The sequence below is a fragment of the Myotis brandtii genome, unplaced genomic scaffold (genome assembly GCF_000412655.1).
Source record: "Myotis brandtii unplaced genomic scaffold, ASM41265v1 scaffold359, whole genome shotgun sequence".
In the NCBI taxonomy this organism is placed as follows: domain Eukaryota; kingdom Metazoa; phylum Chordata; class Mammalia; order Chiroptera; family Vespertilionidae; genus Myotis; species Myotis brandtii.
In genome coordinates this window covers 162,125-187,478 of record NW_005363802.1, presented here as the reverse complement: position 1 = coordinate 187,478, position 25,354 = coordinate 162,125, and the positions used below count along the sequence as shown (strand labels likewise).

Below are 25,354 nucleotides of genomic sequence, written 5' to 3'. Positions count from 1 at the left end.
CAGTGCCCAGGGTGGGATGCAGCTGTGAGCCATCAGCAGCCAATATTCGCAGCAGCTGGAGAATGGGTAAGTGCAAGGGCCTAAAGATACATGTGCAGCCCCCATAGTATCCACTATAGTGACTATACCATGGATGGGTGACTTGAGTCTGCTTGCTCAATTCCAGTAATGGAGCCCTCACTACTTGGAGAAAACAGTCATTGTCTTCACTGTTATGCAGATTCTTCAAGCATTCATTTATTTCTTTATTAAGAGCATATTAGGTAAGGAGAATGGAACATGATAGATTTCCTGCCTGTCTTAGCTTGGGTTCTCCCACAGAAGATCCTGAGACAAAGACTTCAGTGCTGGTAGTTTATTTGGAAAGTGGTGCAGAAAGCACAAGCAGGGAAGAGTGAGCTAGGCAAGGGAGAAAGCCAAAAAGGGGAGGTAATGAGCAGGTTACATCTGTGGGTACCTGGAGCTTAACCCCACTGGGATCCACACAGACATACTTTATAATTGTTGCATGGAGGGCAGAAGAATCACCACGTCCCTGGTCAGGGCACACCAGTCATCATATAGACTTTTCAAGGCCATTTCCACTTTATAATTCTGCTCCAGTGAAAGGTTACTGTTAACTTTTGGCCACAACTCTATTCTTTTGCTTTTTTTCCTTCAAATTCCATGTTCATTAAAACACCATGAGTCAAATATTTGCAGTTATTAATCTGCCAAAAATGTAAATGATCCCAGAAAGTAGCTGATACAGAGTTCAGATTTACAAAACTTGCAAAGATTACCCAAGCATTTCCTAGAGATTTTAAATTCTAATACATATCAGACAAGACTAGGATGGTGTCAGGGTTTGGGTCATTGTCTTAAGTGACAACACCTACTCCTTCAAATGAGCTAGAGATAAGTAGTAAAGTGTTTCAAATACAGCAGAAAGGTCTATAAAGATGAGGATTAAAACTGGAATGCGGGACTGATGAACATTTTCCAGTTAAATTTGATGACTGTGGAATATTTTCAATGTATGTCACACATTATCTAAACAGTTCTCTCGTGAATTTGGCAATTGGGACATTATGAGTGACCGTAACCTGAACAGCTTCACGAAATGTGTGGGGATTGCTGAGAGGCCAACACTGATTTCAGTGAGTGCAGAATGAAATGGAAGATAAAGGAAGTTCAGACAGTCACTCCTGATTACTCTTTTGAGAAATGTAAGTAAGAGAAAGACTAGGTGGGAATTAAAAAGTGATTGAGGGAATCAAGAAAAGTGTGAAAGAGGAATACGAGAGACCTGTGCAAGTTTCCAGGTGTGAATGTACTGGCAGTTGGCAGATCAAACATGCAACCCAGTGACTAGTAAACCATCAGCAATTCCTTGTTCTTAGCCATACCTGCAGGTCTCCTGGGTTCAACTGACCAACGTGTCCACAGAAGTCTTCATGGGCCATGCTGCCCCCTTCGAGGAGGTAAGATACCTTTGAAAAACAAGCATAAGAAAAAGTAGGTGTTGGATAGCTGTGAATAGTTGTTTACTTTTCCCACAGAAAATAGGTTGAAGAGCGTTTCAGGAGTAAATAAAATAGTAAGAAGGGCCAGCTGAGGGAATGAATCTCAGTGAAAGGGCAGTGCTAGCCCACACAACGTCTTTGAGATAATTTCACATAGGAGCCACTTCCTTCCAGCAGAGAGAGACCTGGGCATGTCAGAGCTTAGACCCATAGGCTATGGCCCTGCCATGGTGGGTCCTGGAGCTCAGGGTGAAAGAGAAGCAGTTCCTGTTAAAACAACAGGGGCCCAGTGACCAATGCCACATCCACCAAGGTATGCGGGATGACAGACCTAAAAGCTAACTTGAGAACACTTAAAGGAAATGTATTTCTGACACCAGGCACATAAACTCACTAAGTAATCAATAAATGTTTGTAAAATATGTCAAATGAATTCATATGAATTAAAGTCAACTTTTCCAGAGGCAGGCCCATACTAAAGCTAAAAGTGAAAAGAAATCCTGGGCTGTTCAATAAAGTAGTCACTAACTGCGGTTGCCATTTTTTGATATTCCATCCCTATGGAGATATCCTTTAACATTAACACTCCTAGGCTCTTGCTGTACTTCACCACCCCTGGGAAGGAAACAACTTAATCTGACTGGTGGACGTGAAAGCAGAAATTGCTTAGCTGAAGCCCTGCCCCTCTCCTTCCCACAGAAAGCAAGTGCCCTCTTTTACTCTGCCTCTGTGAGAAGGGCCAACCCTGATGGTGGTGGCCTGCAGGAATCCAGCACAGCCAATAATATCTGAATAAAGTCTGTTTCAAGTGCAGTATTCAGAAGCCCAGTTGCCTGCATATATAAGCCATATTCCCCAATCTCAGCTTTATCAGAAGTAAAGGTATATTGTCTGCCATCTTTCTTACTCTTTTATCGTCTCAACTAGTTCAGAATTCAGACTAGGAAAACAGGCATTGTTTATTCTGCCTTCTCATACGTCAAAATAAGGTCAATGAAAGACGTGATACCATCGTACTGTTGAAATCTTATACCCTTATAATAATTCCACCTCTTCTTCAGCTATTGGGTGCCAGTTCCTGAAACTAAATGTTTGTAGAGCACTTACTACAGTGCAAATCAGAGCTAGCAGACATAAGGACTTTCCATGTGTCATCCTGCAGAGCAATGTCATTGAAGTGTATAGAATGGCCTCAGTAGCAACTTTTATCCAAGCAGGTGACTACAGAAATTGAAGGTTCTAGATTGTGATGGTTAATTTTATGTGCCAACTTCACTGGGCTAAGGGATGCCAAGATAGCTGGCAAAACCTTATTTCTGGGTGCATCTGTGAAGGTGTTTCTGGAAAAAAATGAGCATTTGAGTCCATAGCATAAAGAAGATAGCCCTCACCAATGCCGGGGGATGGCGCATCACCTGATCCATTGAGGGTCCAAACAGAACAAAAAGGTGAAGGAAAAGCCAATTCTTGCTCTCTGTTCTTTAGATAGAACATTTATCCTCTTCTGCCCTTAGATCAGATTCTGGGACTTATACCAGTAGCAAACCCCCACTCCAGTTTTCAGACATTGGACCTTGAAATGAATTATATCACCAGCTTTCTTGGTTATCCAGCTTGTAGACACCAGATTGTGAGACTTCTTCACCTCCATAACCATGTGAAGCAATTCCCATAATAAACTCCTCTTTATATCTATCTCTATATATCTTATTGGTTCTGTTTCCTGGAGAACCCTGAACAGATGTTAAGTCTTAAATCCCCACCTGGGAACTTAGTATAGCAATAGAAATAGTGCAACATTGGCTCAGAAATAGAAGAGACCCATTTGTATGGAAAATTAATAAATGATGACAGTCATTTCAAATCAGTGGGGCAAGGATCCATTTTCTAATGAACAGTATTGGAACAACTGATTGACCATATGAAAAAAGGGAGTAAGCTCCCACTATACACAGAAACATGTTCCAAATGGATGAGAGATTTAAATGTAAAAAAATACACTTCTAAGATTTAAATCTAAGGAGACAAGGATATAAAATGTATATGCAAATCCATCTTTGAGATTTTTATTATAACAAAAAGACAGGAACAATCTGGATGATGGGTTAATAGAATACATTTAGCTAAAGTATGGTATACCTATACAAGGGAATATTATGCAACTGTTAGAGTAATATTTATATATGTAATATAAATCTCTATTACTGACACAGAAAATGACATATTATTTAATCAAAAAAGCAGGTTACAGAACAGTAATTTTATTTAAAGGGTTCATATACAATGATCCATGTAAATGGGTTTATTTAAATAACATTGGATCCAGTTATGTCAGGATATGCATGGAGGTGCTCTTACCAAAGGGGTACATTCACCTGTGCACATTAGGCCCAATCAAACTTGAACAGGAGTTCTCTGCAAAGAAACTAAAGGTTTATTTAAGGAAATGATGCCAAACCTGGAGTCACACAGGTGAGCTGTTATCTAAGACCCGGCTCCCCGTGGCTTCCAGGGGATGGGTTATATAGGGGAGAAATCATTAACCATAGTAACTAAGGGAGTTAGGATCGTGGTCTCTATTGATTGATTGTTGCTAGGATAGGGGTAGCTGATCATTGTGGCTGGGCCTGATGTCAACCATGGTGTTGCTCTGTCTGGTTTCCCAAGGGTGTGGTCAGTGGGATCTTTCTGCTTTTCTGGGCCTGGAGCTGAAACACAACTGAGGCCTAAATGACATATTTAGTTTTTTAAAAAAATATATTTTATTGATTTTTTACAGAGAGGAAGGGAGAGGGATAGAGAGTTAGAAACATCGATGAGAGAGAAACATCGATCAGCTGCCTCCTGCACACCCCCTCCTGGGGATGTGCCCACAACCAAGGTACATGCCCTTGACCGGAATTGAACCTGGGACCCTTGTGTCCGCAGGCCAACGCTCTATCCACTGAGCCAAACCAGTCAGGGCGATATATTTAGTTTGACCAAAGATCTGTCTCTATGGTCAACAGACCTAGCCTTTGTTCCTAAGATTAATTGATGCTGACCAGAATCTCATTGTCCTAAGGGCTTAGTGAACACGCAACAGAGAAGGAGGCAGGTGAATCAGGGTGTTCCTAGGCTGGACAAGGCCAGTTTAAATCAAAAGGAGAAAAGGTCAGAAAAGAAATGAAATTTCTGTATGGTTTCAGAGCCTGCATGGACACACAGCAAAATGTGAACTGTGGTCATCTCTAGATTGTGGAATTGCATCTACATGTTGTGGCCTTTCCACTTTTCTTATAGTTTGGGTGTTCTGGAATGAGTACTGTACTTTTGTACAACAAAAACAAGCCATTTGTTTTGGTAAAATATAAAGATGCTGCTGGTAATCCGTGAATGAAAATAAGTGATATGCTTTGTTCCTTGTTTTGGTGAACTAGGGCTGGGCAGGAAGGCAGTGAGACATACGGGAAAACACTAAGAATCAGAAGAATAACTCCATGTTACATGTGAGGACAATGTAGCTAGCTCTGACTTCAATGTATTAGCAAGTGGAGATTTGGAAATGCTATAGAGGACACTCAGGCCAAAACAGGATTCAAGCACAAAGCTTAAAAATTCCAAATTTCAAAGAAGCAGCCCAACTACCAGGAGCATTTCTAGAATTGCTTTCCTTTTCCTGTTATGCATGCATTTTTAATTAAAAATAACTGCATAATAAAGGCAATTTTCATTGTTTGGGCTGAAACTCTCCTTTAGGTTCTCAAAGGAGTCTCTTTCAAATCATATTCTTTCCATCCCGTAAGATTTTTTCAATTATCCAAGTTGAGGGGCTTTCAAGTTGTTAATCATGTCAGGCAACTTTATAAAGTAAATTATGAAATTATTTCATTTAAAGATGAAAATGTACATGGACACCAAGAGAGGTTTCTGTTTGTTTGTTTGTTGGTGTTTTGGTTTGGTTTTGTTTTTGCAAATTTTATTTTAGAAAGCAATTCCAACATTGTTTCTAAAAGATCGAGAAGCCAATTGAAAAGGATACCCTTTTCCTCTAGTTTTGAGGTAGGGATTTCTACTTCTCTCTGGTAATACAAAAGCGAACATCACTTCTCCCATCCTAAATACTATAAAATCTGAATTAGAGAAGTCTGCAATGCCTACCTTTGACTACTTACAGCAAAAACCATACTTTTAGCCTTTTGGGGGAAATCTGAAACCAAAGAAATGACTGACTCTTTATGATTATCTATCTTTCATTTTATTTATTTTTGCTAAGTGGTATACATGCTACACTGAGGCCTTAAGTCTAAATTAATGCCTGCAAAGAATTTTTTAAAAATCTCAAGCAATAATTTTTGAGTTGACACAATCCAGATGATTTTTTAGGACATTACATAATCGCTAACACCTGGAGAATTGCCATGGGTGGTTGATAGATTTGGGAATGTTATGTTTAAACTCAAGAGTTGCATGTTAAGTAAGAAATGTGTAATCGGAAACAGGTGTTTTCTTAAAGGACTTGTCATGCTTCCTGATCCTGCTTGTCCTTTTCCTTCTTCTAGTCCTAAACTTTCCATGGATCTCTACTAAATACTTTTGCTTCCTTATCTGTTATTTCTTTTTGTATTTTGTGTGTTTGTATTTGGAAGGAGAAGGGCACAAACCCACAACAATAATGAAAGAAAAGTGTCACTTGCAATGTGAAATTTAGGAAAGGTATACCTCAAAGAGCTATAAATCCAGCAGAATCACAGATATAATATAGTTTGTTGTTTCTTTCTGGCTGATATTCAGAAGGAAGAGTGTGATGACCTAATTTGATATTACAGATGCAAGGCTTATTCTTTAAAGCAAAACGTCTATGTTATAGATAAAACTATGTTTTCTTATCATTTCTATTTGCCCTCAAATGGTGGTTTTTCTCTTGGTAGCTGAGTAGGAAAAGGAGGGGGGAAAAACACAAAAACACAAGTTGAGTTCATGGCTGATGAAAAAGGCCTGAATATGAGGTTCTGATGATCGTATTCCTGAATCTAACTATGCAGATGAGCTGAATTGCAGACTCTCTGAGAACCTTCCAGCTGCTTCTAAAACCCCAGAGCCAGGAATGCCCTTCCTCTTCAAACCCCACTCAGGATTCAATCTCCCAGGGAATCTCCTCAGACAAACTCCCCATGGCACCTCATGTAATCATCAGGCCAGCTTCTTAACTGATAAACTTGTATCTTCTAAATCCAAAGTCAGGGTGTTCACATTCATTGTTTTATTTCCACGGTTATATTGAAGGAATCTCAAGAAAATGGTTTGCCAACGTCTATGATTAGCCAAATTTCCTACATACGAAAGTGTTGTGTCTGCACCCAGGGGGAAAGTGGGTGGTTAGAAGTACTTTTGTTTAAGAGTGCCCCCTGCTGATCCTAAATGTGTGCTCAATATTTTTCTGCAATCAGACCATGTATCTCTGTGGCAGGTTGCCATTTAGACATCAAAAGATGAGATGAGCTACGTTGTGGTGTAGAGGGAGGTTCTTTTGCTCAGCACAGTCTCTAGTTAAAAGCTGTCAAGGCAGACACTTTAGAATGAAGTGCCCGAATACGCTCCCTTGCACACATGGTCCCAGGCAGGTTTGGGGCTCACAGGGCTCTTAGAGAGAGAGGTTTAAGGGAACTATGTCAAGTCCCCTCTTGTTTTAATATTTTGTTAAAATTCCATAATAATAATATTTAATTAAGCACCTGATATCTTTTGATTGGTGCATTATTATTATTCCCTGATTCGATTAATTATAAGGATTTAATTTCTCAGACTTTTAGTCAATGTGTTCATTGTACTTGATATTACTGGGCCACAGTTTTCAGAAATTTGGACTTCAAGAAGCAATAAAACATTTTATAATAAGGGGGTTTGAGCCTGGCCAGTGTGGCTCAGTGGTTGAGTGTCAACCTATGAACCAGGAAGTCACGGTTCGATTCCTGGTCAGGGCACATGCCCAGGTTTCAGGCTCGATTCCCAGTGTGGGGTGTGCAGGACACAGCTAATTAATGATTCTCTGTCATCATTGATATTTCTATCTCTCTCTCTCCCTCTCCCTTTCTCTCTGAAATCAATATAAATGTATTTTTAAAATAAGGGGGAAAATAAAGAAGTATCAAAAAATAAGGGGGTTGATATAGGGATGCCAACTTTTTGTCTCTTAAACTTTAAATTTTGTAATAAATAATCTCTTCTTTCTCTCTCTCTCTCTCTCTCTCTCTCTCTCTCTCTCTCTCTCTTTCTCTCTGTCTCCCTCCCCCCCTCCTTTCATTTTTGCCTTCACAAGGAAAATGTCATCCATAAGTGGAAAATTAGAAAAATGAACACAATGATCAACCCTTCCCCACCTAAGAAACACTAAGAAAATATGAAGATAAAAGACATGAACACTAAATAGAAGTACATTAGTCCCAGTGGAAACACAGAACAAAGATTAATTTTGATGAATAAGAATCTGGAGGAATCGGGGAGTAATTCATGGAGGAGGCAAGACCCCACCTGGTCCTTAAAAGATTGGAATATTGGGGAAAAGCTGGAGTGAGGTGGGGCAAAAGGGTAAATAGAAGGAGGAAAAGAGTTTTTAGGTTGTAATAAAAGGTCATAAGCAATGAAAGCACAATTTTATTTATTATGTTATTACTCGATAACAATTTGTCTCCTTGTGGCTACAAGAAGTTAAATGATTGTCCTTAAATATCCAGGCAGCTAACCAACCTAATCCATTTTCTCATTATACTGGAAGTTCAGAGAAGTGAGAGCATTACTTTGCACTGACAGGCAGGAAAATTTGGAGCCCTCAACCATGAACCTTGAAAGCATTGAGTCCCATAGTAAGTGAGTAACGGCAAGAGTATGAGGTGTTTAGTTTGGGGATCTGTATCACCTGTAGAATCTAATTTGTAATACTAATGTGTCAATGTATTGAGACAATATCAGATGTTGAGAAATCAACATTATTCCAGAAGGAGTAGGAGCATGGGAGAGTGTTGAGGCATGGGTCCGGGATCAGATGGGCCTGCCCAAGCCTGCCCTGTATGAGTTGTGTGAGCTTGACAAGTCAGCACTTCTCTGAGCCTCTGTTTCTTCATCTGTAAAATAGGGGGCTAACAATTCCTACATTTCAGGATTGCTGGTGAAGCACAGAGGTAATATACTGAAAGCATGTGTAGCTTCTCATGAACTGGAAGTTAATGTTATTGCATGGCAAATGTCATATGGGTTTAATCCTATAAGGTCAGGCATTTCATTTTAAGTAGATTGATGGATAACTCCAAAGCAGCTTTGCTAAAAGTGTTGAATATCTGCAAGGAGCTTTTTATCGTGTAATGATCTATGTTAATTTATTGTGGACTTATTTTTAGTCTCACTTAAAAAGAATCATTTTAAATTTGCTGACATCAAAGAATATTTAGTAACTGGTTGATAGTCTTTATTACATTGTGCCTCCAATTTGTCTACTTAACTCTAAGAATGCAGTCTCTCAGATATAAATAGTTTCTGTTTGTAATCATTAATCAGGTGGGGGGAAATGGGGAAATTTGTTAAGAATTTATGTGAACTACTTTGAAAGAATATTTCAGTGAAACTGCTATTTCCTCATGTAACCTATGTTCATTGACAGACCAGGGCTTAATTGTTTGCTGTGGGAACTGTCTGTTCACTGTAGGATGTTCAGCAGCATTCCAGGCTTCTACTCACTAGATGGCAGCAGCATCCCCCAGTTGGTATGACCGGAAATATCTCCAGAAATTACCACTTATGGGCAAAATCACCTCCAGTTGAGAACCACTGACATAAGACAGTCTAAAAGCTGAACTTTTAGACTAAAGATAGTTCCAATTTAACATGATTGGATTAATTTGGGAGTTTCAGGATACAGAATTTTGGCCATCCATTTATAAATAAAGAATGAGTTATGCTTTCAAGGCTGTCCCCAGTAATGGCTCAACCTACAGCCTTAGATCCCCCCCCCCCTCCACACACACACAATCCAATTTTTAAATCCAAATAAACTACTCACCATTTAGTCTATCCCCATACTATGCCCTCCATCTTTACCCCCACTATCCAGTGAATCATATCTAACTTATTCCTTCAGATTTTACTAAATGGCTAAAATTTTCCTGAATCCCTCCCCGACCTTTCTGTTAGAAGTGCTAGCTTCCCCCTTAGAACATGAAACTTCTTCAACTGGACATCTCTTATTCCTTCTTAATCTTCTTCTAACTTTCTTGCAAAGTAGAAGTCCTCTACCCCCAGGACTAACTCACACATGCACGTAAGCGCATGTGTGTGCATGTACACACACACACACACACACACACACACACACACACACACAATTTTAATTTCCGTTCAGCCAGGGTACATGTGGAAGAGGAGAAAGTTGTGATTATAAATTGAAGCACTCTTTTAAGTTTCATGGGAACCTCTCATAGTCCTCAAATATTTCTTAGAGGAAGCTGCCCCTAGGTCATCCTCCCCATTACACATTGCCACATACTATTAGCTTATCTGGTTGACTGGAATAGAACGTAAACTGGGCTGATTTTATGTGGAGGAAGCAGACCCAAGTCGAAAGCCTCAGCAAGAGTTCCTGGAGAGCAGGTGAGCATCAGGAGCTTCACGAGAACACTTTTTAAAAATATATATATATTTGATTGATTTTTTACAGAGAGGAAGGAAGAAGGATAGAGAGTTAGAAACATCAATGAAAGAGAAACATCGATCAGCTGCCTCCTGCACACTCCCTACTGGGGATGTGCCCGCAACTAAGGTACATGGCCTTGACCGGAATCGAACCTGGGACCCTTGAGTCCGTAGGCTGATGCTCTATCCACTGAGCCAAGCCGGTTAGGGCACGAGAACACTTTTTTTTCTTCAAATATGGCATAAGAAGAGGGCATTTTGAAAATATTAGTATTTTAAATAACCAATAGGCATAGGTCGAAACTCTAAAGATACAAAAAGAAAAAGAGAGAGTGAAAATTAACTCTTTCTCATCATCCAGTAACCTTTCCTGGGAGGTGCATTACCAGTTTCTTGGGTATACTTTCAGAGAAAACTTAGGCATATCCAAGAATAAAGGCATCAGTGAAAATAACCCAAGTGTCCATCAATAGATGACTGGATAAATAAAATGTGGCACGCTCATATAATGGAATATTATTCAGTCATAAAAAAGAAATGAAGTACTAATATAAACTACAACATGGATGAACCTTGAAAACATTATGCTCAGTGAAAGAAGGCAGACCTGAGAGACTACATATGGTATGATTCCTTTTCTATGAAATGTTCAGAATAGGGAAATCCATAGACACAGAAAGTGTGGTTGCAAGAAGCTGGGGGAAGTGGGAATGAGGAGTTATTGCTAATGGGTATGGGATCTTTTTTGGGGGGAGATGAAAATGTTCTGGAATCAGGTGATACTTGCACAATCATATGAATATACTTAAAACTAATTTTTTTAAAAGTTTTGTGAATATATATTTGTATCTGTCATAATGTGTTTGTTTTTTTCTCTAAGCATTATCTTCTTTTGGCATCAAGACATGAATTTTGTAATTTTATTTTCTTTGCATCAATGTAGTCTGTGGAAGTAATCATTCACTAAATTAGTCTGTTTTCCCAACAATAGAATTGATAATAAACAATTTTAAGAGAATAAAGGTAAAGTCTTTTCATACCTTTATATTTGCTTCTTAAACAAATCCTACACTGCCAATTCTGTACCTTGCCTTTGTCACTTTCCAACTATCATGGAGATTGGTTCTATATTAGGACATAGCAAACTATGAAGTTTTTCCTGATTGCTGTGCAATTTTTCCTAATGGCTGTGCAGTATACCCTTGTATGGACACATATATTAAACCATTAGTTCTCAACTAGGGCAATTTGGTGGCCCCCTGCCCTGCAACAGACATCTGGCAATGTCTGGAGACATTCATGATTGTCGCAACTAGAGGTAGCAGGTGCTTCTGGCATCTAGTGTAGCAGCGGTTCTCAACCTGTGGGTCGCGAACAATGAAAATACATCCTGCATATCAAATATTTACATTATGATTCATAACGGCAGCAACATTACAGTTATGAAGTAGGAACGAAAATAATTTTATGGTTGGGGGGTCACCACAACATGAGGAACTGTATTAAAAGGTCGAGGCATTGGGAAGGTTGAGAACCACTGAGGCCAGGGATGCTGCTGAACATCCTAGGACAGACTCTTACAACAAAGAATTATCCACTCAGAATGTTGAAAGTGCCAAGGTTGAGAAATCTTGATTTAAAGAGTCCATGAGTAATGAAAATTATTTACAATATTTTTTATAAATAACCCTACATAATATTCCATCTTCCAGATAGATAATAATTTCCTTACAGATAATTTCCAGATAGATAGATAGATAGATAGATAGATAGACAGACAGACAGATAGATAGATGATAGATAGAAATAGAGATACAGATACAGATAGCGTTAGAGATAGAGACAGAGATAGAGGTAGAGATAGAGACAGAGAAAGAGGTAGAGATAGAGATGATAGATATATACTAATTCCCCTATTATTTTGGATACTTACTTTGTTCTTTTACTACTTTGTAAAATTGCACTGGAATAAATATTCGTATAATAAGCTTTTATTCTTATGATGAAATTTTTTTCCAGGAAATTAGATTCCTGAAAGTAGGATTACTGGGTTAAAGGGAATAATTTCCCCCCTGGGATTGTATAGTGATCTTATTGCCATTGTGAATGGGATGTTCCCATTATATCTGGTCATTGCTTTTATTCAGGAAAATGGGTGATTTTTGCATGATTTATATCCAGGTTTTGGTTGATACTCTTAGCACAGTGGTGCCAAGGGATGTCTTGGAGGTAAGGGTGGCTTTAGCTTCCTTCCTATAATCTGTTAGCTTCACCTCTCAATCATGCCAAATAAACATATAAGCTAAAATCCACGTGCTGGCATTGTAACTATAACTTCACGACAAGTCCTGTGCCCTTGGTCCTCCTCCAGTCATATCGCCACCCAAAGTTGGAGGCAACCACTGTGGGGTTTTCTTTTTTTTAGCATATTACCTACAAATTAATATTTTCCCTCTTCCTTTCCAATAGCTATAACTCTTATTAACAGCTTCAAAGCTCCCAGAACCATATTAAATCATAATGGTGCTGGTCGATATTCTTGTCTTTTTTTTTCTCAAATTAACAGGGTTATATCTAATATCTCAGTGTTAGATATGACATAGGATGTTCATTGAACAATAGTCTTTATAATGTTGGGAAAGTATCCTTCTCTCCTAGTTTCCTAGAGCATTTTCCCTTCCCTCCCCCCAAAATAAATTTTAATTTAATAAAGCTTCCTCCCCACAGCCTTGATTCCATAATGGTATGATAAGTCTTGAAAGTGCACAGCAAGCTAGAAAAAGCAGGCTGTATGGGAGACAGGAGATTTGAATCCAGTGTGAGCTTTCCTGTGAATCACCAGGACCTTTCCTTCCTCTTCAGGATATTGTTCAGGCATTGCCTGCAAACTCTGCTGGCTGCCAACCAGTGAATGCTAGTGTGGCCATTCTAGTGGGCACACCCTTAGAAACAAGGAAGGTTTGTTCTCCTGATCAACGAACCTGCTGAGGCTTGTAGTGAAGAACTTTTAAAACATGTCTAAGCTCAACTAAGAACATAATGGACAAAAACATCCTAAAATGTCCCTGAGAAGCAGGCATGACAGTTTAGTCCTGACAGTTCTTAAATTTAACTAGGCAGGAGTGACCAACCATCTTGGTTTCCCCAGGACTGAGAGGATCCAAGGGACACTGGATGTTCAGTGCTAAAATCTGTAAAGTCATGAGGCTGTAATTTGAAGGAAGATGTTAAAATGCATAAAATGCATTTCTTCTCATCAACAGAGTGTGAACTTTGATGGTTTTTCAAGCTAAACTAAACCTTATCGGGGCATGGATTAAAAAGAGAAGAATGTTGCCCAATTTTCAGATCTTTCTTTGTTTCTGATCATTACAGTTGCTCTAAACCAGCGGTTCTCAACCTGTGAGTCGCGACCCCTTTGGCGGTCGAACGACCTTTTCACAGGGGTCGCCTAAGACCATGCTGCATATCAGATATTTATATTACGATTCATAACAGTAGCAACATTACAGTTATGAAGTAGCAACGAAAATTTTATGGTTGGGTCACAACATGAGGAACTGTATTTAAAGGGCCAGAAGGTTGAGAACCACTGCTCTAAACAAATCGGGGGAGGGGGGTAGATATCAGGCCTGACCAGAAATAGGTCACTGCAAAATTATTCCACCCTTTACCACTCAGGCCTTTGGAAAACAATACTCCCCAGAATCTAAACTCCTGGCAGGAAATACTGAACAAATTTTCCCCTTTGTCTTTGTGACCACCAGCTGTGCCTCCTCTAGGACATTTCTCCCTCCTCAATTTTCAGGCAAGTCTTTAACAGAAAATATACAGCTAGCCAAACCAAAGAGCTAAGTTTTAAAAATATATATATTAACATTAACTCAGTAAAATCAGGTTCTCTTATCTCATAGAATTACAATATCTCTAATTGCAAAGTCATCTAGAGGAGCACTTCTCAAATGTTAATATGCACATCAATCACTTGAGGATGTTCTTAAAATGCAGATTCTGATTTAGTAAATCTCAGGAGGAGCCTGAGGTTCCAGTTGAGACCAGGTATACCCATCACACTGAGGTAATAAGAATTTTGTAGAATAATATTCTCCACATTTCTTTGATTGTGTATCATTATTAGTTTTAAAAATGAGCATGCACTCAAAATATGTGTATTTATTTATATTTTATATTCATGTGTTAGTACAGCATAATTTCATTCTTATTTTAAAAATTCTTCTGAGCTCTAATATTTTTTTATTCCAGCACAGCACTGACTCACGTAGTACACAACCATTTTAAGGAACACTGAATCTGGTAACACACCCATTATGTTAACATTCAGTGCATGTTTGTATTTCCCAGAAATACAAACTTCAACTCAGGGAGGCTGTTCTACCTCCGTATAATGAATTGTTATAAAGTTCCTCCTTCTTTTGGTTCGATTCTATGCTTTGTATCCAAAGGTTGGATACCTTGGTTGCAGGTTCCCCAGCCCTGGTCAGGGTGCATTCAGGAGGCAACCAATCGATGTGTCTCTCTCACATCAATGTTTCTTTAGGGGTATGCAAAACAAGCCTAATCCCTCCTAACACTATTGAAAATCCTATCACTGAAAAGGGCCTGATTTCCTTACTATAAAAAGAGCTTCTATAAAATAATAATACCAGCAAACCAACAGAAAAAAATAGGGCAAGGATGTAAATATGTATGGTAAACAAATGCTTAAAAATGAAAAGTTAATCACTTCACTCAGATAAAAGAAATACAAATTAAAACTATCATGAGGCATTATTTTTCACTTGTCAAAACATCAAAGATAAAGAGAAGTTGGGTAAATATATTGTGTTGGTGATACTGAGGGAAAACAGGTACCCTCATACATCATTGCAGTCATGTCAACTGATACAACCTTCACAGCAGATGTTTAATAAAGCCAGTAAAGATTAGCTTTTTGAAGAATATTGGGAAAATGCTAAGAGTATAATGTTAAGTTTAAAAAAGACACAAAACATATACAGCATGATACCAGAAGAAAGTACTAGAAGAAAACACATCAAAACAATAACAATACCTACTTCTGGAAGGAAAGATAACTTAAGAAGTAATTCTAACTTTGTTCTTTGTACTAATAGCATTTTCAAAATTTATAGCAAGCCTGTTGAAAATGCTCCAGGGATGTATAGAACAAGAGCGGAACAGACTTGCTGGACCCCTCTGACAATTTAATATGCAGTCAGTGAGCCATGACTGTTAGTTATGTCAAGTGCTGTGCCAAGACTGAGGTAATGGGCCCTAGCTGGTTTGGCTCAGTGGATAGAGTGTCAGCCTGCGGACTGAAGGGTCCCGGGTTCAATTCTGGTCAAGGACATGTACCTTGGTTGCAGGTTCCCCAGCCCTGGTCAGGGTGCATGCAGGAGGCAACCAATCGATGTGTCTCTCTCACATCAATGTTTCTCTCTGTCTTTCCCTCTCCCTCTCTAAAAAAAAATCAATGGAAAAATATCCTTAGATGAGGATTAACAAACAAACAAAAGACAGGTAATGGGGTGTAATGGGAATGCCCTTATGGAGGGCCTAGAATGCCCCAAACCACAAGTCTGGACTCTTGGATACGGACTCCATAGGGACACCAATATGAATGGGATCTCTACCCTTTGTGGGCTATAAGAACTCAGAGCTCCCACCACCCAATGCTTGAGCTTGGCCATACCATGGGTCATGGTCAGAGCCCTGCCGGACTTCACACCACCGGGCGTGTGCTGCCACTCTAGCCAACTGGCTTAAGACCCCTGCCCACCTCCCTACCTGCAGACACGGCCAGTGATTGGGACTTTGCTCTGGACACTTGCTCTCTCGCTTCTATCGCATAAGCTCCCCCTCTCCAGGTGTAACCTGTGTGTGACTCTATTGGCTTATAGGGGAAGTCTCCCCTAATAAACCTGGCATTGTGGAAAGACACAACATATGTAACTCCTTTCAGGAATGCTCCCTTGCTGAAGACAAAGGAGGCAATACCAGCCTACAAGTGGAACTGGTTTTAAATTGCATACTTTTAAAGTTTATATTAAGACAGATGACTCCTTGGCTTATCTACACTCCTGGGGGAAACTGATACAGTTGATTCTAGTTACTCTTAGTAGTAATATTCTATTAAAGGTGCCATGATCACTGAATTAGCAAACACTGAGCCACTGCTTCTAGAGAAACACAGGAATGTGATCCTGCAAGCTTCTGGCCACATTTTCATTAACTGACCAACACATAACCTTGTTTTATATTTGTTTACATTTAAAGACACTTTATTTAACATATATTGTTGATTAATTAATATTGAACTCATAGCCAACAGCACTATAACTCATGCCTGATAGAAGGTTATGTAACACACGTATTTTCTCTGTAAGGCACCTCACAGCCTTTTGCACTTAGGGACACCAGACAGTACTTCAGTTGGAGGCCATTTTAAACAGTGAATTCACCACCAACAACAAAAAGCACTAACATGTAAAAAATGTGACATTAAATAGGCCTCAAGGAGGACACGTTTACAGTATGAGAGCTGAAACAGGAAGTAGAGCATCACCTTGTTCATCCTCAGCTGGGAACATGCACCTTGGGCCTGTCTGTGCACATCCATGAATCAAAAGTATTGATTTTGGGATTACAAATAAATTTAGCAAGTAGATGATTCATAAATACAGAATCCTCAAAATAATGAGGATTGACTACAGTTATGAATATATTTTTAAGGAAGATTCTTACTTAAAAGAAAAAATCAAATACCAATATTCTAAAGCTAAACTCCTTGAGTAGTTTAAAGTTGAGTACCTTACAAATTACAGCAGTCCCCCTTTTCATAACGGAGAGGAGAGCAATGTATTTTGTCCTTTTATATATTCATTGTCTTAAGGACAAGCCATCTCTTTTTATTATTCAGTTAAATTTAGCCAGTAGTTATGGAGTATATCCAACTGGAAAACATGGAGATGTGTGGGATTATCTCAGCTGAAGCAATTTACAGTCCTCTTGAGCATGGCCAAGGGAGGTGGCAATTAAGGCAGTTCTTCAATTGCTGCCTCCAATTCAAGACAGACAGGATATGATTGGGGTCACCATAGAGACCTAATATTCTAATGTGCATGAGCCCGGTAAAAAATATAATGCTAAGGAGACCAAATGAAGGAGAAAGTGCATCTACTTGGGATTGTCTGGAAAACCTGATGGAGAAAATATTTGAAAAGACCATGAAAGATTAGCAAAATGGTAACTGGAGCTATAGGATGGAGTGGTGAGAATGTCTTCATACCAGTAGCAGAAGAGCACAGTGGGGACATATGATTTGCAACTGGCTCAGAATCCAGCAAGAGTATAGGGTAGGTGAAAGGAATGAAAAAGAAACTGGAAAGCAAATGGCTAAATGATGAAGGGAGACCTGACTACTTTGATCATTCATGCTACGTATTTCCAGAAGCTTCTTGCTTCATCCCTATAATGGTGAACTGTTTACCTGTCCATCTTTTGCCTCCTTAACTAGACTGCATACTGGAGGCAATCAACGGTCAGGCCTCATTCTTTGCTAGCCTCCCTCTCTCTGTGTTCTCCCCACACTCCCCAACATACAAACACACACACTAGTATGCAAAAGATCGCTCAACACCAATGCCTGCTTGCCACCAGCTTTCAATAAATATTTACTCATTTAATAATTGGCTTGACAAACACACTAAATCTTTAACAAGCCCTGGTATGTTCCCAAAATTACTGGTTTTTCTCAAGGAGCAGATGGCTAAACTTTGTAACTATCCTGGTATTTTTCCAGAAAAATATGTATATGTATATGTGGAGAACAGGAATCTTTGAAAGTGCCACAATATTATATTACACATTTCTATTTCTATATCTAAAACTGAAAACAAATTTGCAGCAGAATCTCTATAAATTTTACAGTTAACTTTGTAAATGTATATGTATGTCCTTAAAATTCTCATTTTTAGGCTATGTTCTATTTTAACCACCTTGATTATATAAACTTAAAACTGAGTTTAAATACTCAGAATGATCTTAGACTGTCTTTTGGGTTTAAACTATTATATTACATGAGGTTATTTCTGAATATTCTTGAAGAGAAACAAGTTTTAAATACAAAATTATTTTAATCATATCATAAAGTTTTTCTTCTACCTCCAATAAATTTTAATTATATAAATATTTAAGAAGTCAATTCTTGCTCTTAATTAATTGCTTGAATAGGAATGTCTCCAGTGGTATAAATGCAAAGAATATTAAAAATCAGTAAATATACCCATTTGAGTATATGTCATGTAAAATAGATATTACAATTCTCTAATAGCCAGTCAATAGCCAGGAACTTATAAATTAATTTTTGCCAATATTCATTGCTTCAAAAGTTGAATTTATCATTAAAAATGATTAGTAAATTTAAAAAGAGGCAAGTTTTAAAATACATACTTTTGCAGTTAAATTATTTTACTTACTGTTTCAAAACCTCGATGTGGGTGATCAGGAAATCCACCTGGTCTACCACCTTTAAATTCATCAAACAGCAAAAATGGATCCAGATTTTTTAACTGAAATCAAAATAAAATTCAGCAAATTAGGCATGCCTTTTAAGCCACACTACTAGGGACTACATTCATGAACCGATCTAGCAGAACTCATTGAAAACCACATAGCCAATGAGCAACTTATTGAAATGAAAATTGCTTTCAGAAAAGAAATACACACACACACACACACACACACACACACACACACACACACACACACTGATTCACTGATTAAGTTAGAATAGACATTTTATGAGAAGTGTGAACAAACATTTCTTAATCATCTAAGATCTAAATAGTCCAGCAGAAACTGATACAGTGTATTCTAAACAGATTCATAATCTCATGGGGGAACAGACTAGAAAGTCACTGATTGCACTGTGTTGATAAATGCTCTGGAGGAAGACACTTTATTACAAATGAGTAGGGCAGGATCAGGGAAGATGTCACTTAAACTGGGTCTTGAAGTATATGTAGCAGTTCAGTAGAAGGGGGAGAAGGAAGACTATTCCAAGAAAAAGAGCAAAGACACAGCTTGGCAAGCTTGAAGAACTACAAGGAAATGACTCTATTGGGGCAAAGGATGCACATAGAATTATGATGAGAGATCCGCTGAGGAGAGAGGTCAAACCTTAAAGAAGTTTGGGTTTTATCTTTAAGAAGATGGATTATAATCAGAGGTTGAGATAATCAGATTTAGAAAGATCACTCTAGCACACATGTGGAAGGTTGTTTAGAAAAGGAAGAGGAAGGAGACAAAGAGTATTTAGAAAGTCACTTCAATAGTCCAGGCAAGGACAAATGCCAGGCCTAAGGCAATGGCAGTGGTGATGAAGCATGGGAACAAGAAAGAGCATTAGACAATTCCCAAACTTCTAGCTATGGTGCCTGGGAGGATGGCAAGGCCATCCAGAAACACAAGGAATATAGTAAAAGCAGCCATGGTGACTTCATTTTAGTTCATATTGAGTTTGTGATATATACATAAATGTTATCTGTATAAATGGAACTTTAAATATTTAATGTCCAGTATATTGTGCAAAAGCTAGAAGACAACTGAAGACAAATATCAAGCTCAAATGAGAGGTAGAAACAGATTGGAGTTGCTCTGAATCTAAGAACCAATTTGGGAAAAATGCACATTTACATAATATTGTGTTATCTCCAGTTATTTAGGTCTTTGAAAATGTCTTTTAATGGGATTTGTTATTTTCTCCACAAAGATTTTGCATAAAATTTTTCTAGATAATATCATTTTTAAAGGTATTATAAATAGTATTTTTAAATTATATTTTTGAACAGTTTGCTTCTGGGGATAAGAAATGTGGATAGAAAGGCAATTTTGAACATTTCTATGCTCTTATTAATTTTAACAATTTATCTGTAGTTTCTTTGGGTTTTCTTTGCAAACATTCACAGAATCAGTGTATTTATCAATAAACTTTTGCCCAGAAGCTTACAAACAAATTTTTTCACTTGCATTAAAGCTGTAGCAGGTTGCTAAGCTTAGCTGGCCTCTGCATGTCTTCTCATTCTGGGTCCCAAGCGTTAACAGTGGTCACTATCAAGAAGATGCTTTTCTGATAGCCAAGGTCAAGAACAAAAATGAGCCAAGTCAATGGTGCACAATCACATTAACACATCCTATTGGTCAAAGCATATGACATGGCAAGTCCAAAGTTAGGGAGGGGGGAACTTAAACTCTCCATATGGGACTCAGGAAAATTCCTCAACCTTATGAAGAGGTCTACAGAAAACCTGCATTGAACCACCTGGTTACTGGTGAAACTTTAAAAAGCAATCTGTAAAATCAGGGACAAGATAAGGATGTCTATTACCATCATTTCTACTCAGCTCTGTTGTAGAGGTGCTAGTTTGCAAAAAGAAGAAAAAGGAATAGAAAGCATAAAGATTTGGAAATGAGGGGAAAAAGTTATTTGCTGATGGGTGTTAATTGGAATATTTCCTCCCTCCTTGTAATACAGCAATTTTCAACCTTTTTCATCTCATGGCACACATAAAGTAATTACTAAACTTCTGTAGCACACCAAAAATATATTTTTTGCTGATCTGACAAAAAATAGGTATAACTGTGATTCATTCACACCTGATGGCTACTGTTGTGTTGGAGGTTATCATTTTTAAATTTGACAATTTCAGGGACAAGAGGTCAGTGCTCCTGACTAGTCAGGCATTGCATGTTTTAAATATTTCCGCACACTGTTGAAAATTACTGCTGTAATGGGATTATGCTCTCCCTGATATTTCCAGTACCCACCTGGGACTATACATAGTTATAGTATATTCCCCTATATTCCCTATGCTGTGCTTTACATCTCAAGACTATTCTGTAACTACCAATCTGTACTTGTCAATCCCTTCACCTTTTTAACCCAGCCCTCAACCCTCTCCCCTCTGGCAACCATGAGTCCATTTCTGTTTTGTTTCTTCATTTATATTGCTCTTTAGATTCCACATATAAGTGAAATCATATGGTATTTTTCTTTGTCTGGCTTGTTTTGCTACCTAATTAATTTTATTTATTTATTTGTTTGTTTGTTTGTTTGTTTGTTTCAAGGTATCTACTCTATCATATTGTTAGACCTGAAAGTGTCAAATGCTTTCTTTGACTCTGTCTCTGGTTTTGACTCTTCTTTTCACTATCTATTGGTGCACACCACATGTGTATGTATATCACACAGGTGTATATATGTAACATATATTGTACATACGCACACAAATTCAACAATCTACTGAAAGATTTTTTGGTTTTATTTTATTTTATTTTATTTTATTGTTGACATATAAATGTACATTTTATATAATCACCATGAGGTAAGATATATGATTATATGTAAAACTAGAGGCCCGGTGCATGAAATTTGTGCACAGGGGGTGGGGTGGATCCTCTCAGCCCAGCCTGCACCCTCTTCCAATCCAGGACCACTTGGGGGATGTCCAACTGCCGGCAGTAGGATATCCCTCTCACAATCCTGGACTGCCCACGCAGCCTGTTCGGTCGTCTGTTCGGTTGTGATGGTCACTTAGGCTTTTATATAGATAGACTAGAGGCCTGCTACACGAAGAGATTCGTGCATCAGGCCTTCCTTTCCCCTGGCTGCTGGCACCGGTTTTCCTCCAGCACCCAGCACCTAGGTCTTCACTCTGGCCGGGCTCCAGCCGGAGCTGGCCCCATGGCCGTGAGGCTTTCGCTGCTCCGCCGGCCCCGAGGCTGTCAGGCTTCGCTCCACCGCTTGGAGCCTATGTATGCAAATTAACCGCCATCTTTGCTAGGTTAATTTGCATACTCTCCTGATTGGCTGGTTAGCGTAGTGAAGGTATGGTCAATTTACATGTTTGTCTATTATTAGGTAAGATGTTTGGGTCTTTAAAGCATAGGTTGTGAGCCAGGGACTCTTAACTAGAGTAGAATTCAGGGTGGCTGTGAACTTGGCTGAGGAAAAAAGAGTATATCCTTATTTTCACTAACCTCTAACTGAAATTATCTTCTTCTTTTTTTGTAGTAAAATATACATAACATAAATGTTACCATTTTAACCATTTTTAAGTATTAGTTCAGTGGCATTAAGCACACTGTCATTGGTGTGCAACAGTCACCATCATCCATCTCCAGTCTGAAATTTTGACATTTGCTTCAGTTATGAATGTAGTAAAAGAACCACAGTAAAATACTAGTACCTGTGACTTTGCCACCAATACAAATCAAAGCTATTTTCATTTCATATTACAGTTGTTGCAGGTATACTGAACTATTTTTCATGCTTTTAACAACTTTGAAATTAAGTAGTTAGAACTGCCACCAAGTCTTGCTATTTAATGTAAAACTATTAAATTACAAATGTGTTTTATAATATTTTGCTAACCATAAAGTTTTCCTTTGTAATCCTATGTATTTTATGTATTTAAAAAACAATATTCTGAGAAGGAATTGATAGGTTTCACCAAACCACCAAAAGGGGTTCACAAGTCAAAAACAATGTAGAAACCCTCAGCAGATGTGTTCCTGACAGATGGAGTAATTAAAGTATTAGCTACCCTCAACAAATAATAATGGGTTTACTGATAGGTGTCCAAATTCTTTACAACTGTTCTATTGGTGATGTGGCCTAATAGAATATGACACCACATCCACCTGCATCTCCCAACATCCACTGTGCATTTAGTAATCCCTTAGGATAATCCTGTTTGCATCTATCTTTTGGAAAATAATGTTGATGGACCTCAAAAGATATTCATAGTTAAAAAGAAAGCTAATGATAGAAAGAGCATGAGAATATCAGAGCAGATTTTAAGAGGGACAAACATTTCAAAATGAATCCATTGCCCTACATGGGATATAATATACAGTATGGTGACTATAGATAATATATTGTATTGCATATTTAAAATTTGCTAAAAGATATCTTAAAAGTCCTCATCATAAGAAAAAAAAATTAGTAACTATGTATGGTGACAGATGTTATCTAGACTTATTGTGCTGATCATTTCACTATATATACAAATATTGTATCATTATGTTGCACCTGAAACTAATACCTCAAAAAACTTTTTGGTTTCTTTTTTTTTTAATCTGGTAGGGTGCTGGGCACAGTACTCCCTGGGTTATAGCCATCATTTAATGGGCATATAAGATTTTCTTTTCCACAAGTCCCATGTTTCCCATAATTTTCAAATGAAAGAGCTCTCTAATGTTGAAAAACATCTACATAATCTATAGCTGCCTTCTCTGATAGCCCCTACTTACCTCCACCACCACAAAAGGACCACAGTGTTGGGTCCCAGAAGTCTCCCTATGAACCCAAATCCCTGGCAATGGCTGACTGGCCAAGGGTATAGACCTGACCCAAGCCAAGCCAATCAGGTTCTCTCTCTTAGGAATTTGGAATTGAGACTCAGAGTTAGCCCCTTGTACTTTTACTTGTAGGCATGTAAAGTTGAGGGCATACAGTGGGCATGTCTGCTAATACGCATGCTGAGGCTGATGGGATGTGGGTGTGCAGAGAGAGGCAGAGACATTTCATGAAGCTCAGCTGCACCTTCTGCTCAGGACCTCTATAGCCACAATACAGAAATCCCCTTTTGGTTGGAGTTAGTCCGTAGGGGACCACAAATGCCAGATCTACACTTGACTCCTATGGCCCCACACAAAGCAGCTCATGTTGGTTTTGGGCCCGCTATTCCCAAGTTTGCCCTCCGTGTCCTACCAGTCCCTTCCTCAAAAAAGCACAAAACAGCCACCAAACCAACATACCTCAGGTCTGCCGATGCTTCTGCGGACCCTTGCTCCAACCCCTTCTGACTGCTCCTGGCTGAGCACTGAGAGGGTGACTCTCTTGGAGGACACCATGTTGCAGTCTAAAAAGGAACTGTTCTGATGCTGAACTGTAGAGGCTGGAGGGCAAAAGGCAGGGGGGAACAAAAAAAAGTAGTCACTAAGTCCTAAGTCATAGCTAAGGACTACAAAATAAAGGATATTAAAATCAATCATGCCCCAAATACTAATTTATTGATTGTTGACTATGTACGAGATGTGGGTTAGGTGATTTAAACAGCAGTCATGATGGTGAACGAATGTGTTTGAATACTTACTTGGTTCCCAGCTACTAATTATTTACTACTGTTATCTCATGTGATCCTACAGCCATCTTCTACAAGGTTTAGCAATACTAGTATGGGCACTTTATCTGCTTTACCTCACTGAAATTTCTCAGACTGCTCTCCCCTTTTCTCTCCCCCCCCCCCACAGGCTGAGAGATCTTTGCATGGTGACTCAGGAACACAGAGGGAAAAAAACAAGAGGTCTGTGACTCTCTAGATGCTGAAGATAGTGGCAGTGAAAGGGATCTTTGAGGGCCATCATCAAATTCAAAGACCCATCTATCCCTGAAGTCCAGGACCAACATTTCTGGCAAGAAATCTTTGGGCTTTCTCATGAAGTCTTCAAGAGCACAGGAAATTCCTAGAGGAGGTACCTTTGGCAATGCATCCAGGATTTCAGGACCGAGCACAGAACAAGTCCCTTTTCCTCTTCAAATGCTTGCAGATAGTAACTTCAATCCCTAAAGCTCTTCTTCAAGAGAAATATCATCCATTCCTTCAAAGATTCCCACTCAAACCAAATGATGCTTTACGAGCATAAACCCTGGAGCCAGACAGCCTGGGTTTGCATCCCAACTTCCCCATGTATCATCTGTGTGGCCTAAGGCCAACTGCTAATTCTCTCCTTCCTCAGTTTTTCCATCTGTAAAATAGGAGTGATAAGACTGCCTACCTCAAAGGAGCGCAGTCAGTGCTCTAAGCACTCTACCTGGCAATGCCCTCCCCTGTCAGTCAAGGCTCACTAAGAGGAGCAGGTAATCAATATTTATTGGGTGCTGGACTGTGAGAAACAGAAGTTCTCAAGCTTCAAAGCTGTACAGAACGAACAGTAATCACCTACAAGCAATTCAAAAGTATTTTGACTCCATCTAGACTATTTCTGGGTCCTTCCAGGCTCCTAGAATTCAGAAAGAAAAGCTGGCTACCATTTTCACCAAATTGCAAAGGACTACACAGCATCTCTAGTCATCTCCCTCTGAGACTTCCCTAGGCATCAGAAGC

At 38.8% G+C, this 25,354-nt stretch overlaps 1 protein-coding gene across 1 annotated transcript in view; it reads right to left on the bottom strand.

Moving 5' to 3' along the window:
• PIR (pirin (iron-binding nuclear protein)) overlaps positions 1-25,348 on the bottom strand; it is a 73,247-nt gene extending 47,899 nt beyond the window's left edge. Inside the window, exons 1-4 of the mRNA XM_005871863.2 lie at positions 24,727-25,348; positions 24,006-24,145; positions 18,662-18,754; positions 1,389-1,472 (exon numbers count right to left, since the gene is read on the bottom strand). Coding sequence (XP_005871925.1) covers positions 1,389-1,472; positions 18,662-18,754; positions 24,006-24,101 — 273 coding nt within the window. The 5' untranslated portion in view covers positions 24,102-24,145; positions 24,727-25,348. The remainder of the gene's footprint in view (positions 1-1,388; positions 1,473-18,661; positions 18,755-24,005; positions 24,146-24,726) is intronic.
• Between the last annotated feature and the right edge of the window lie 6 nt (positions 25,349-25,354).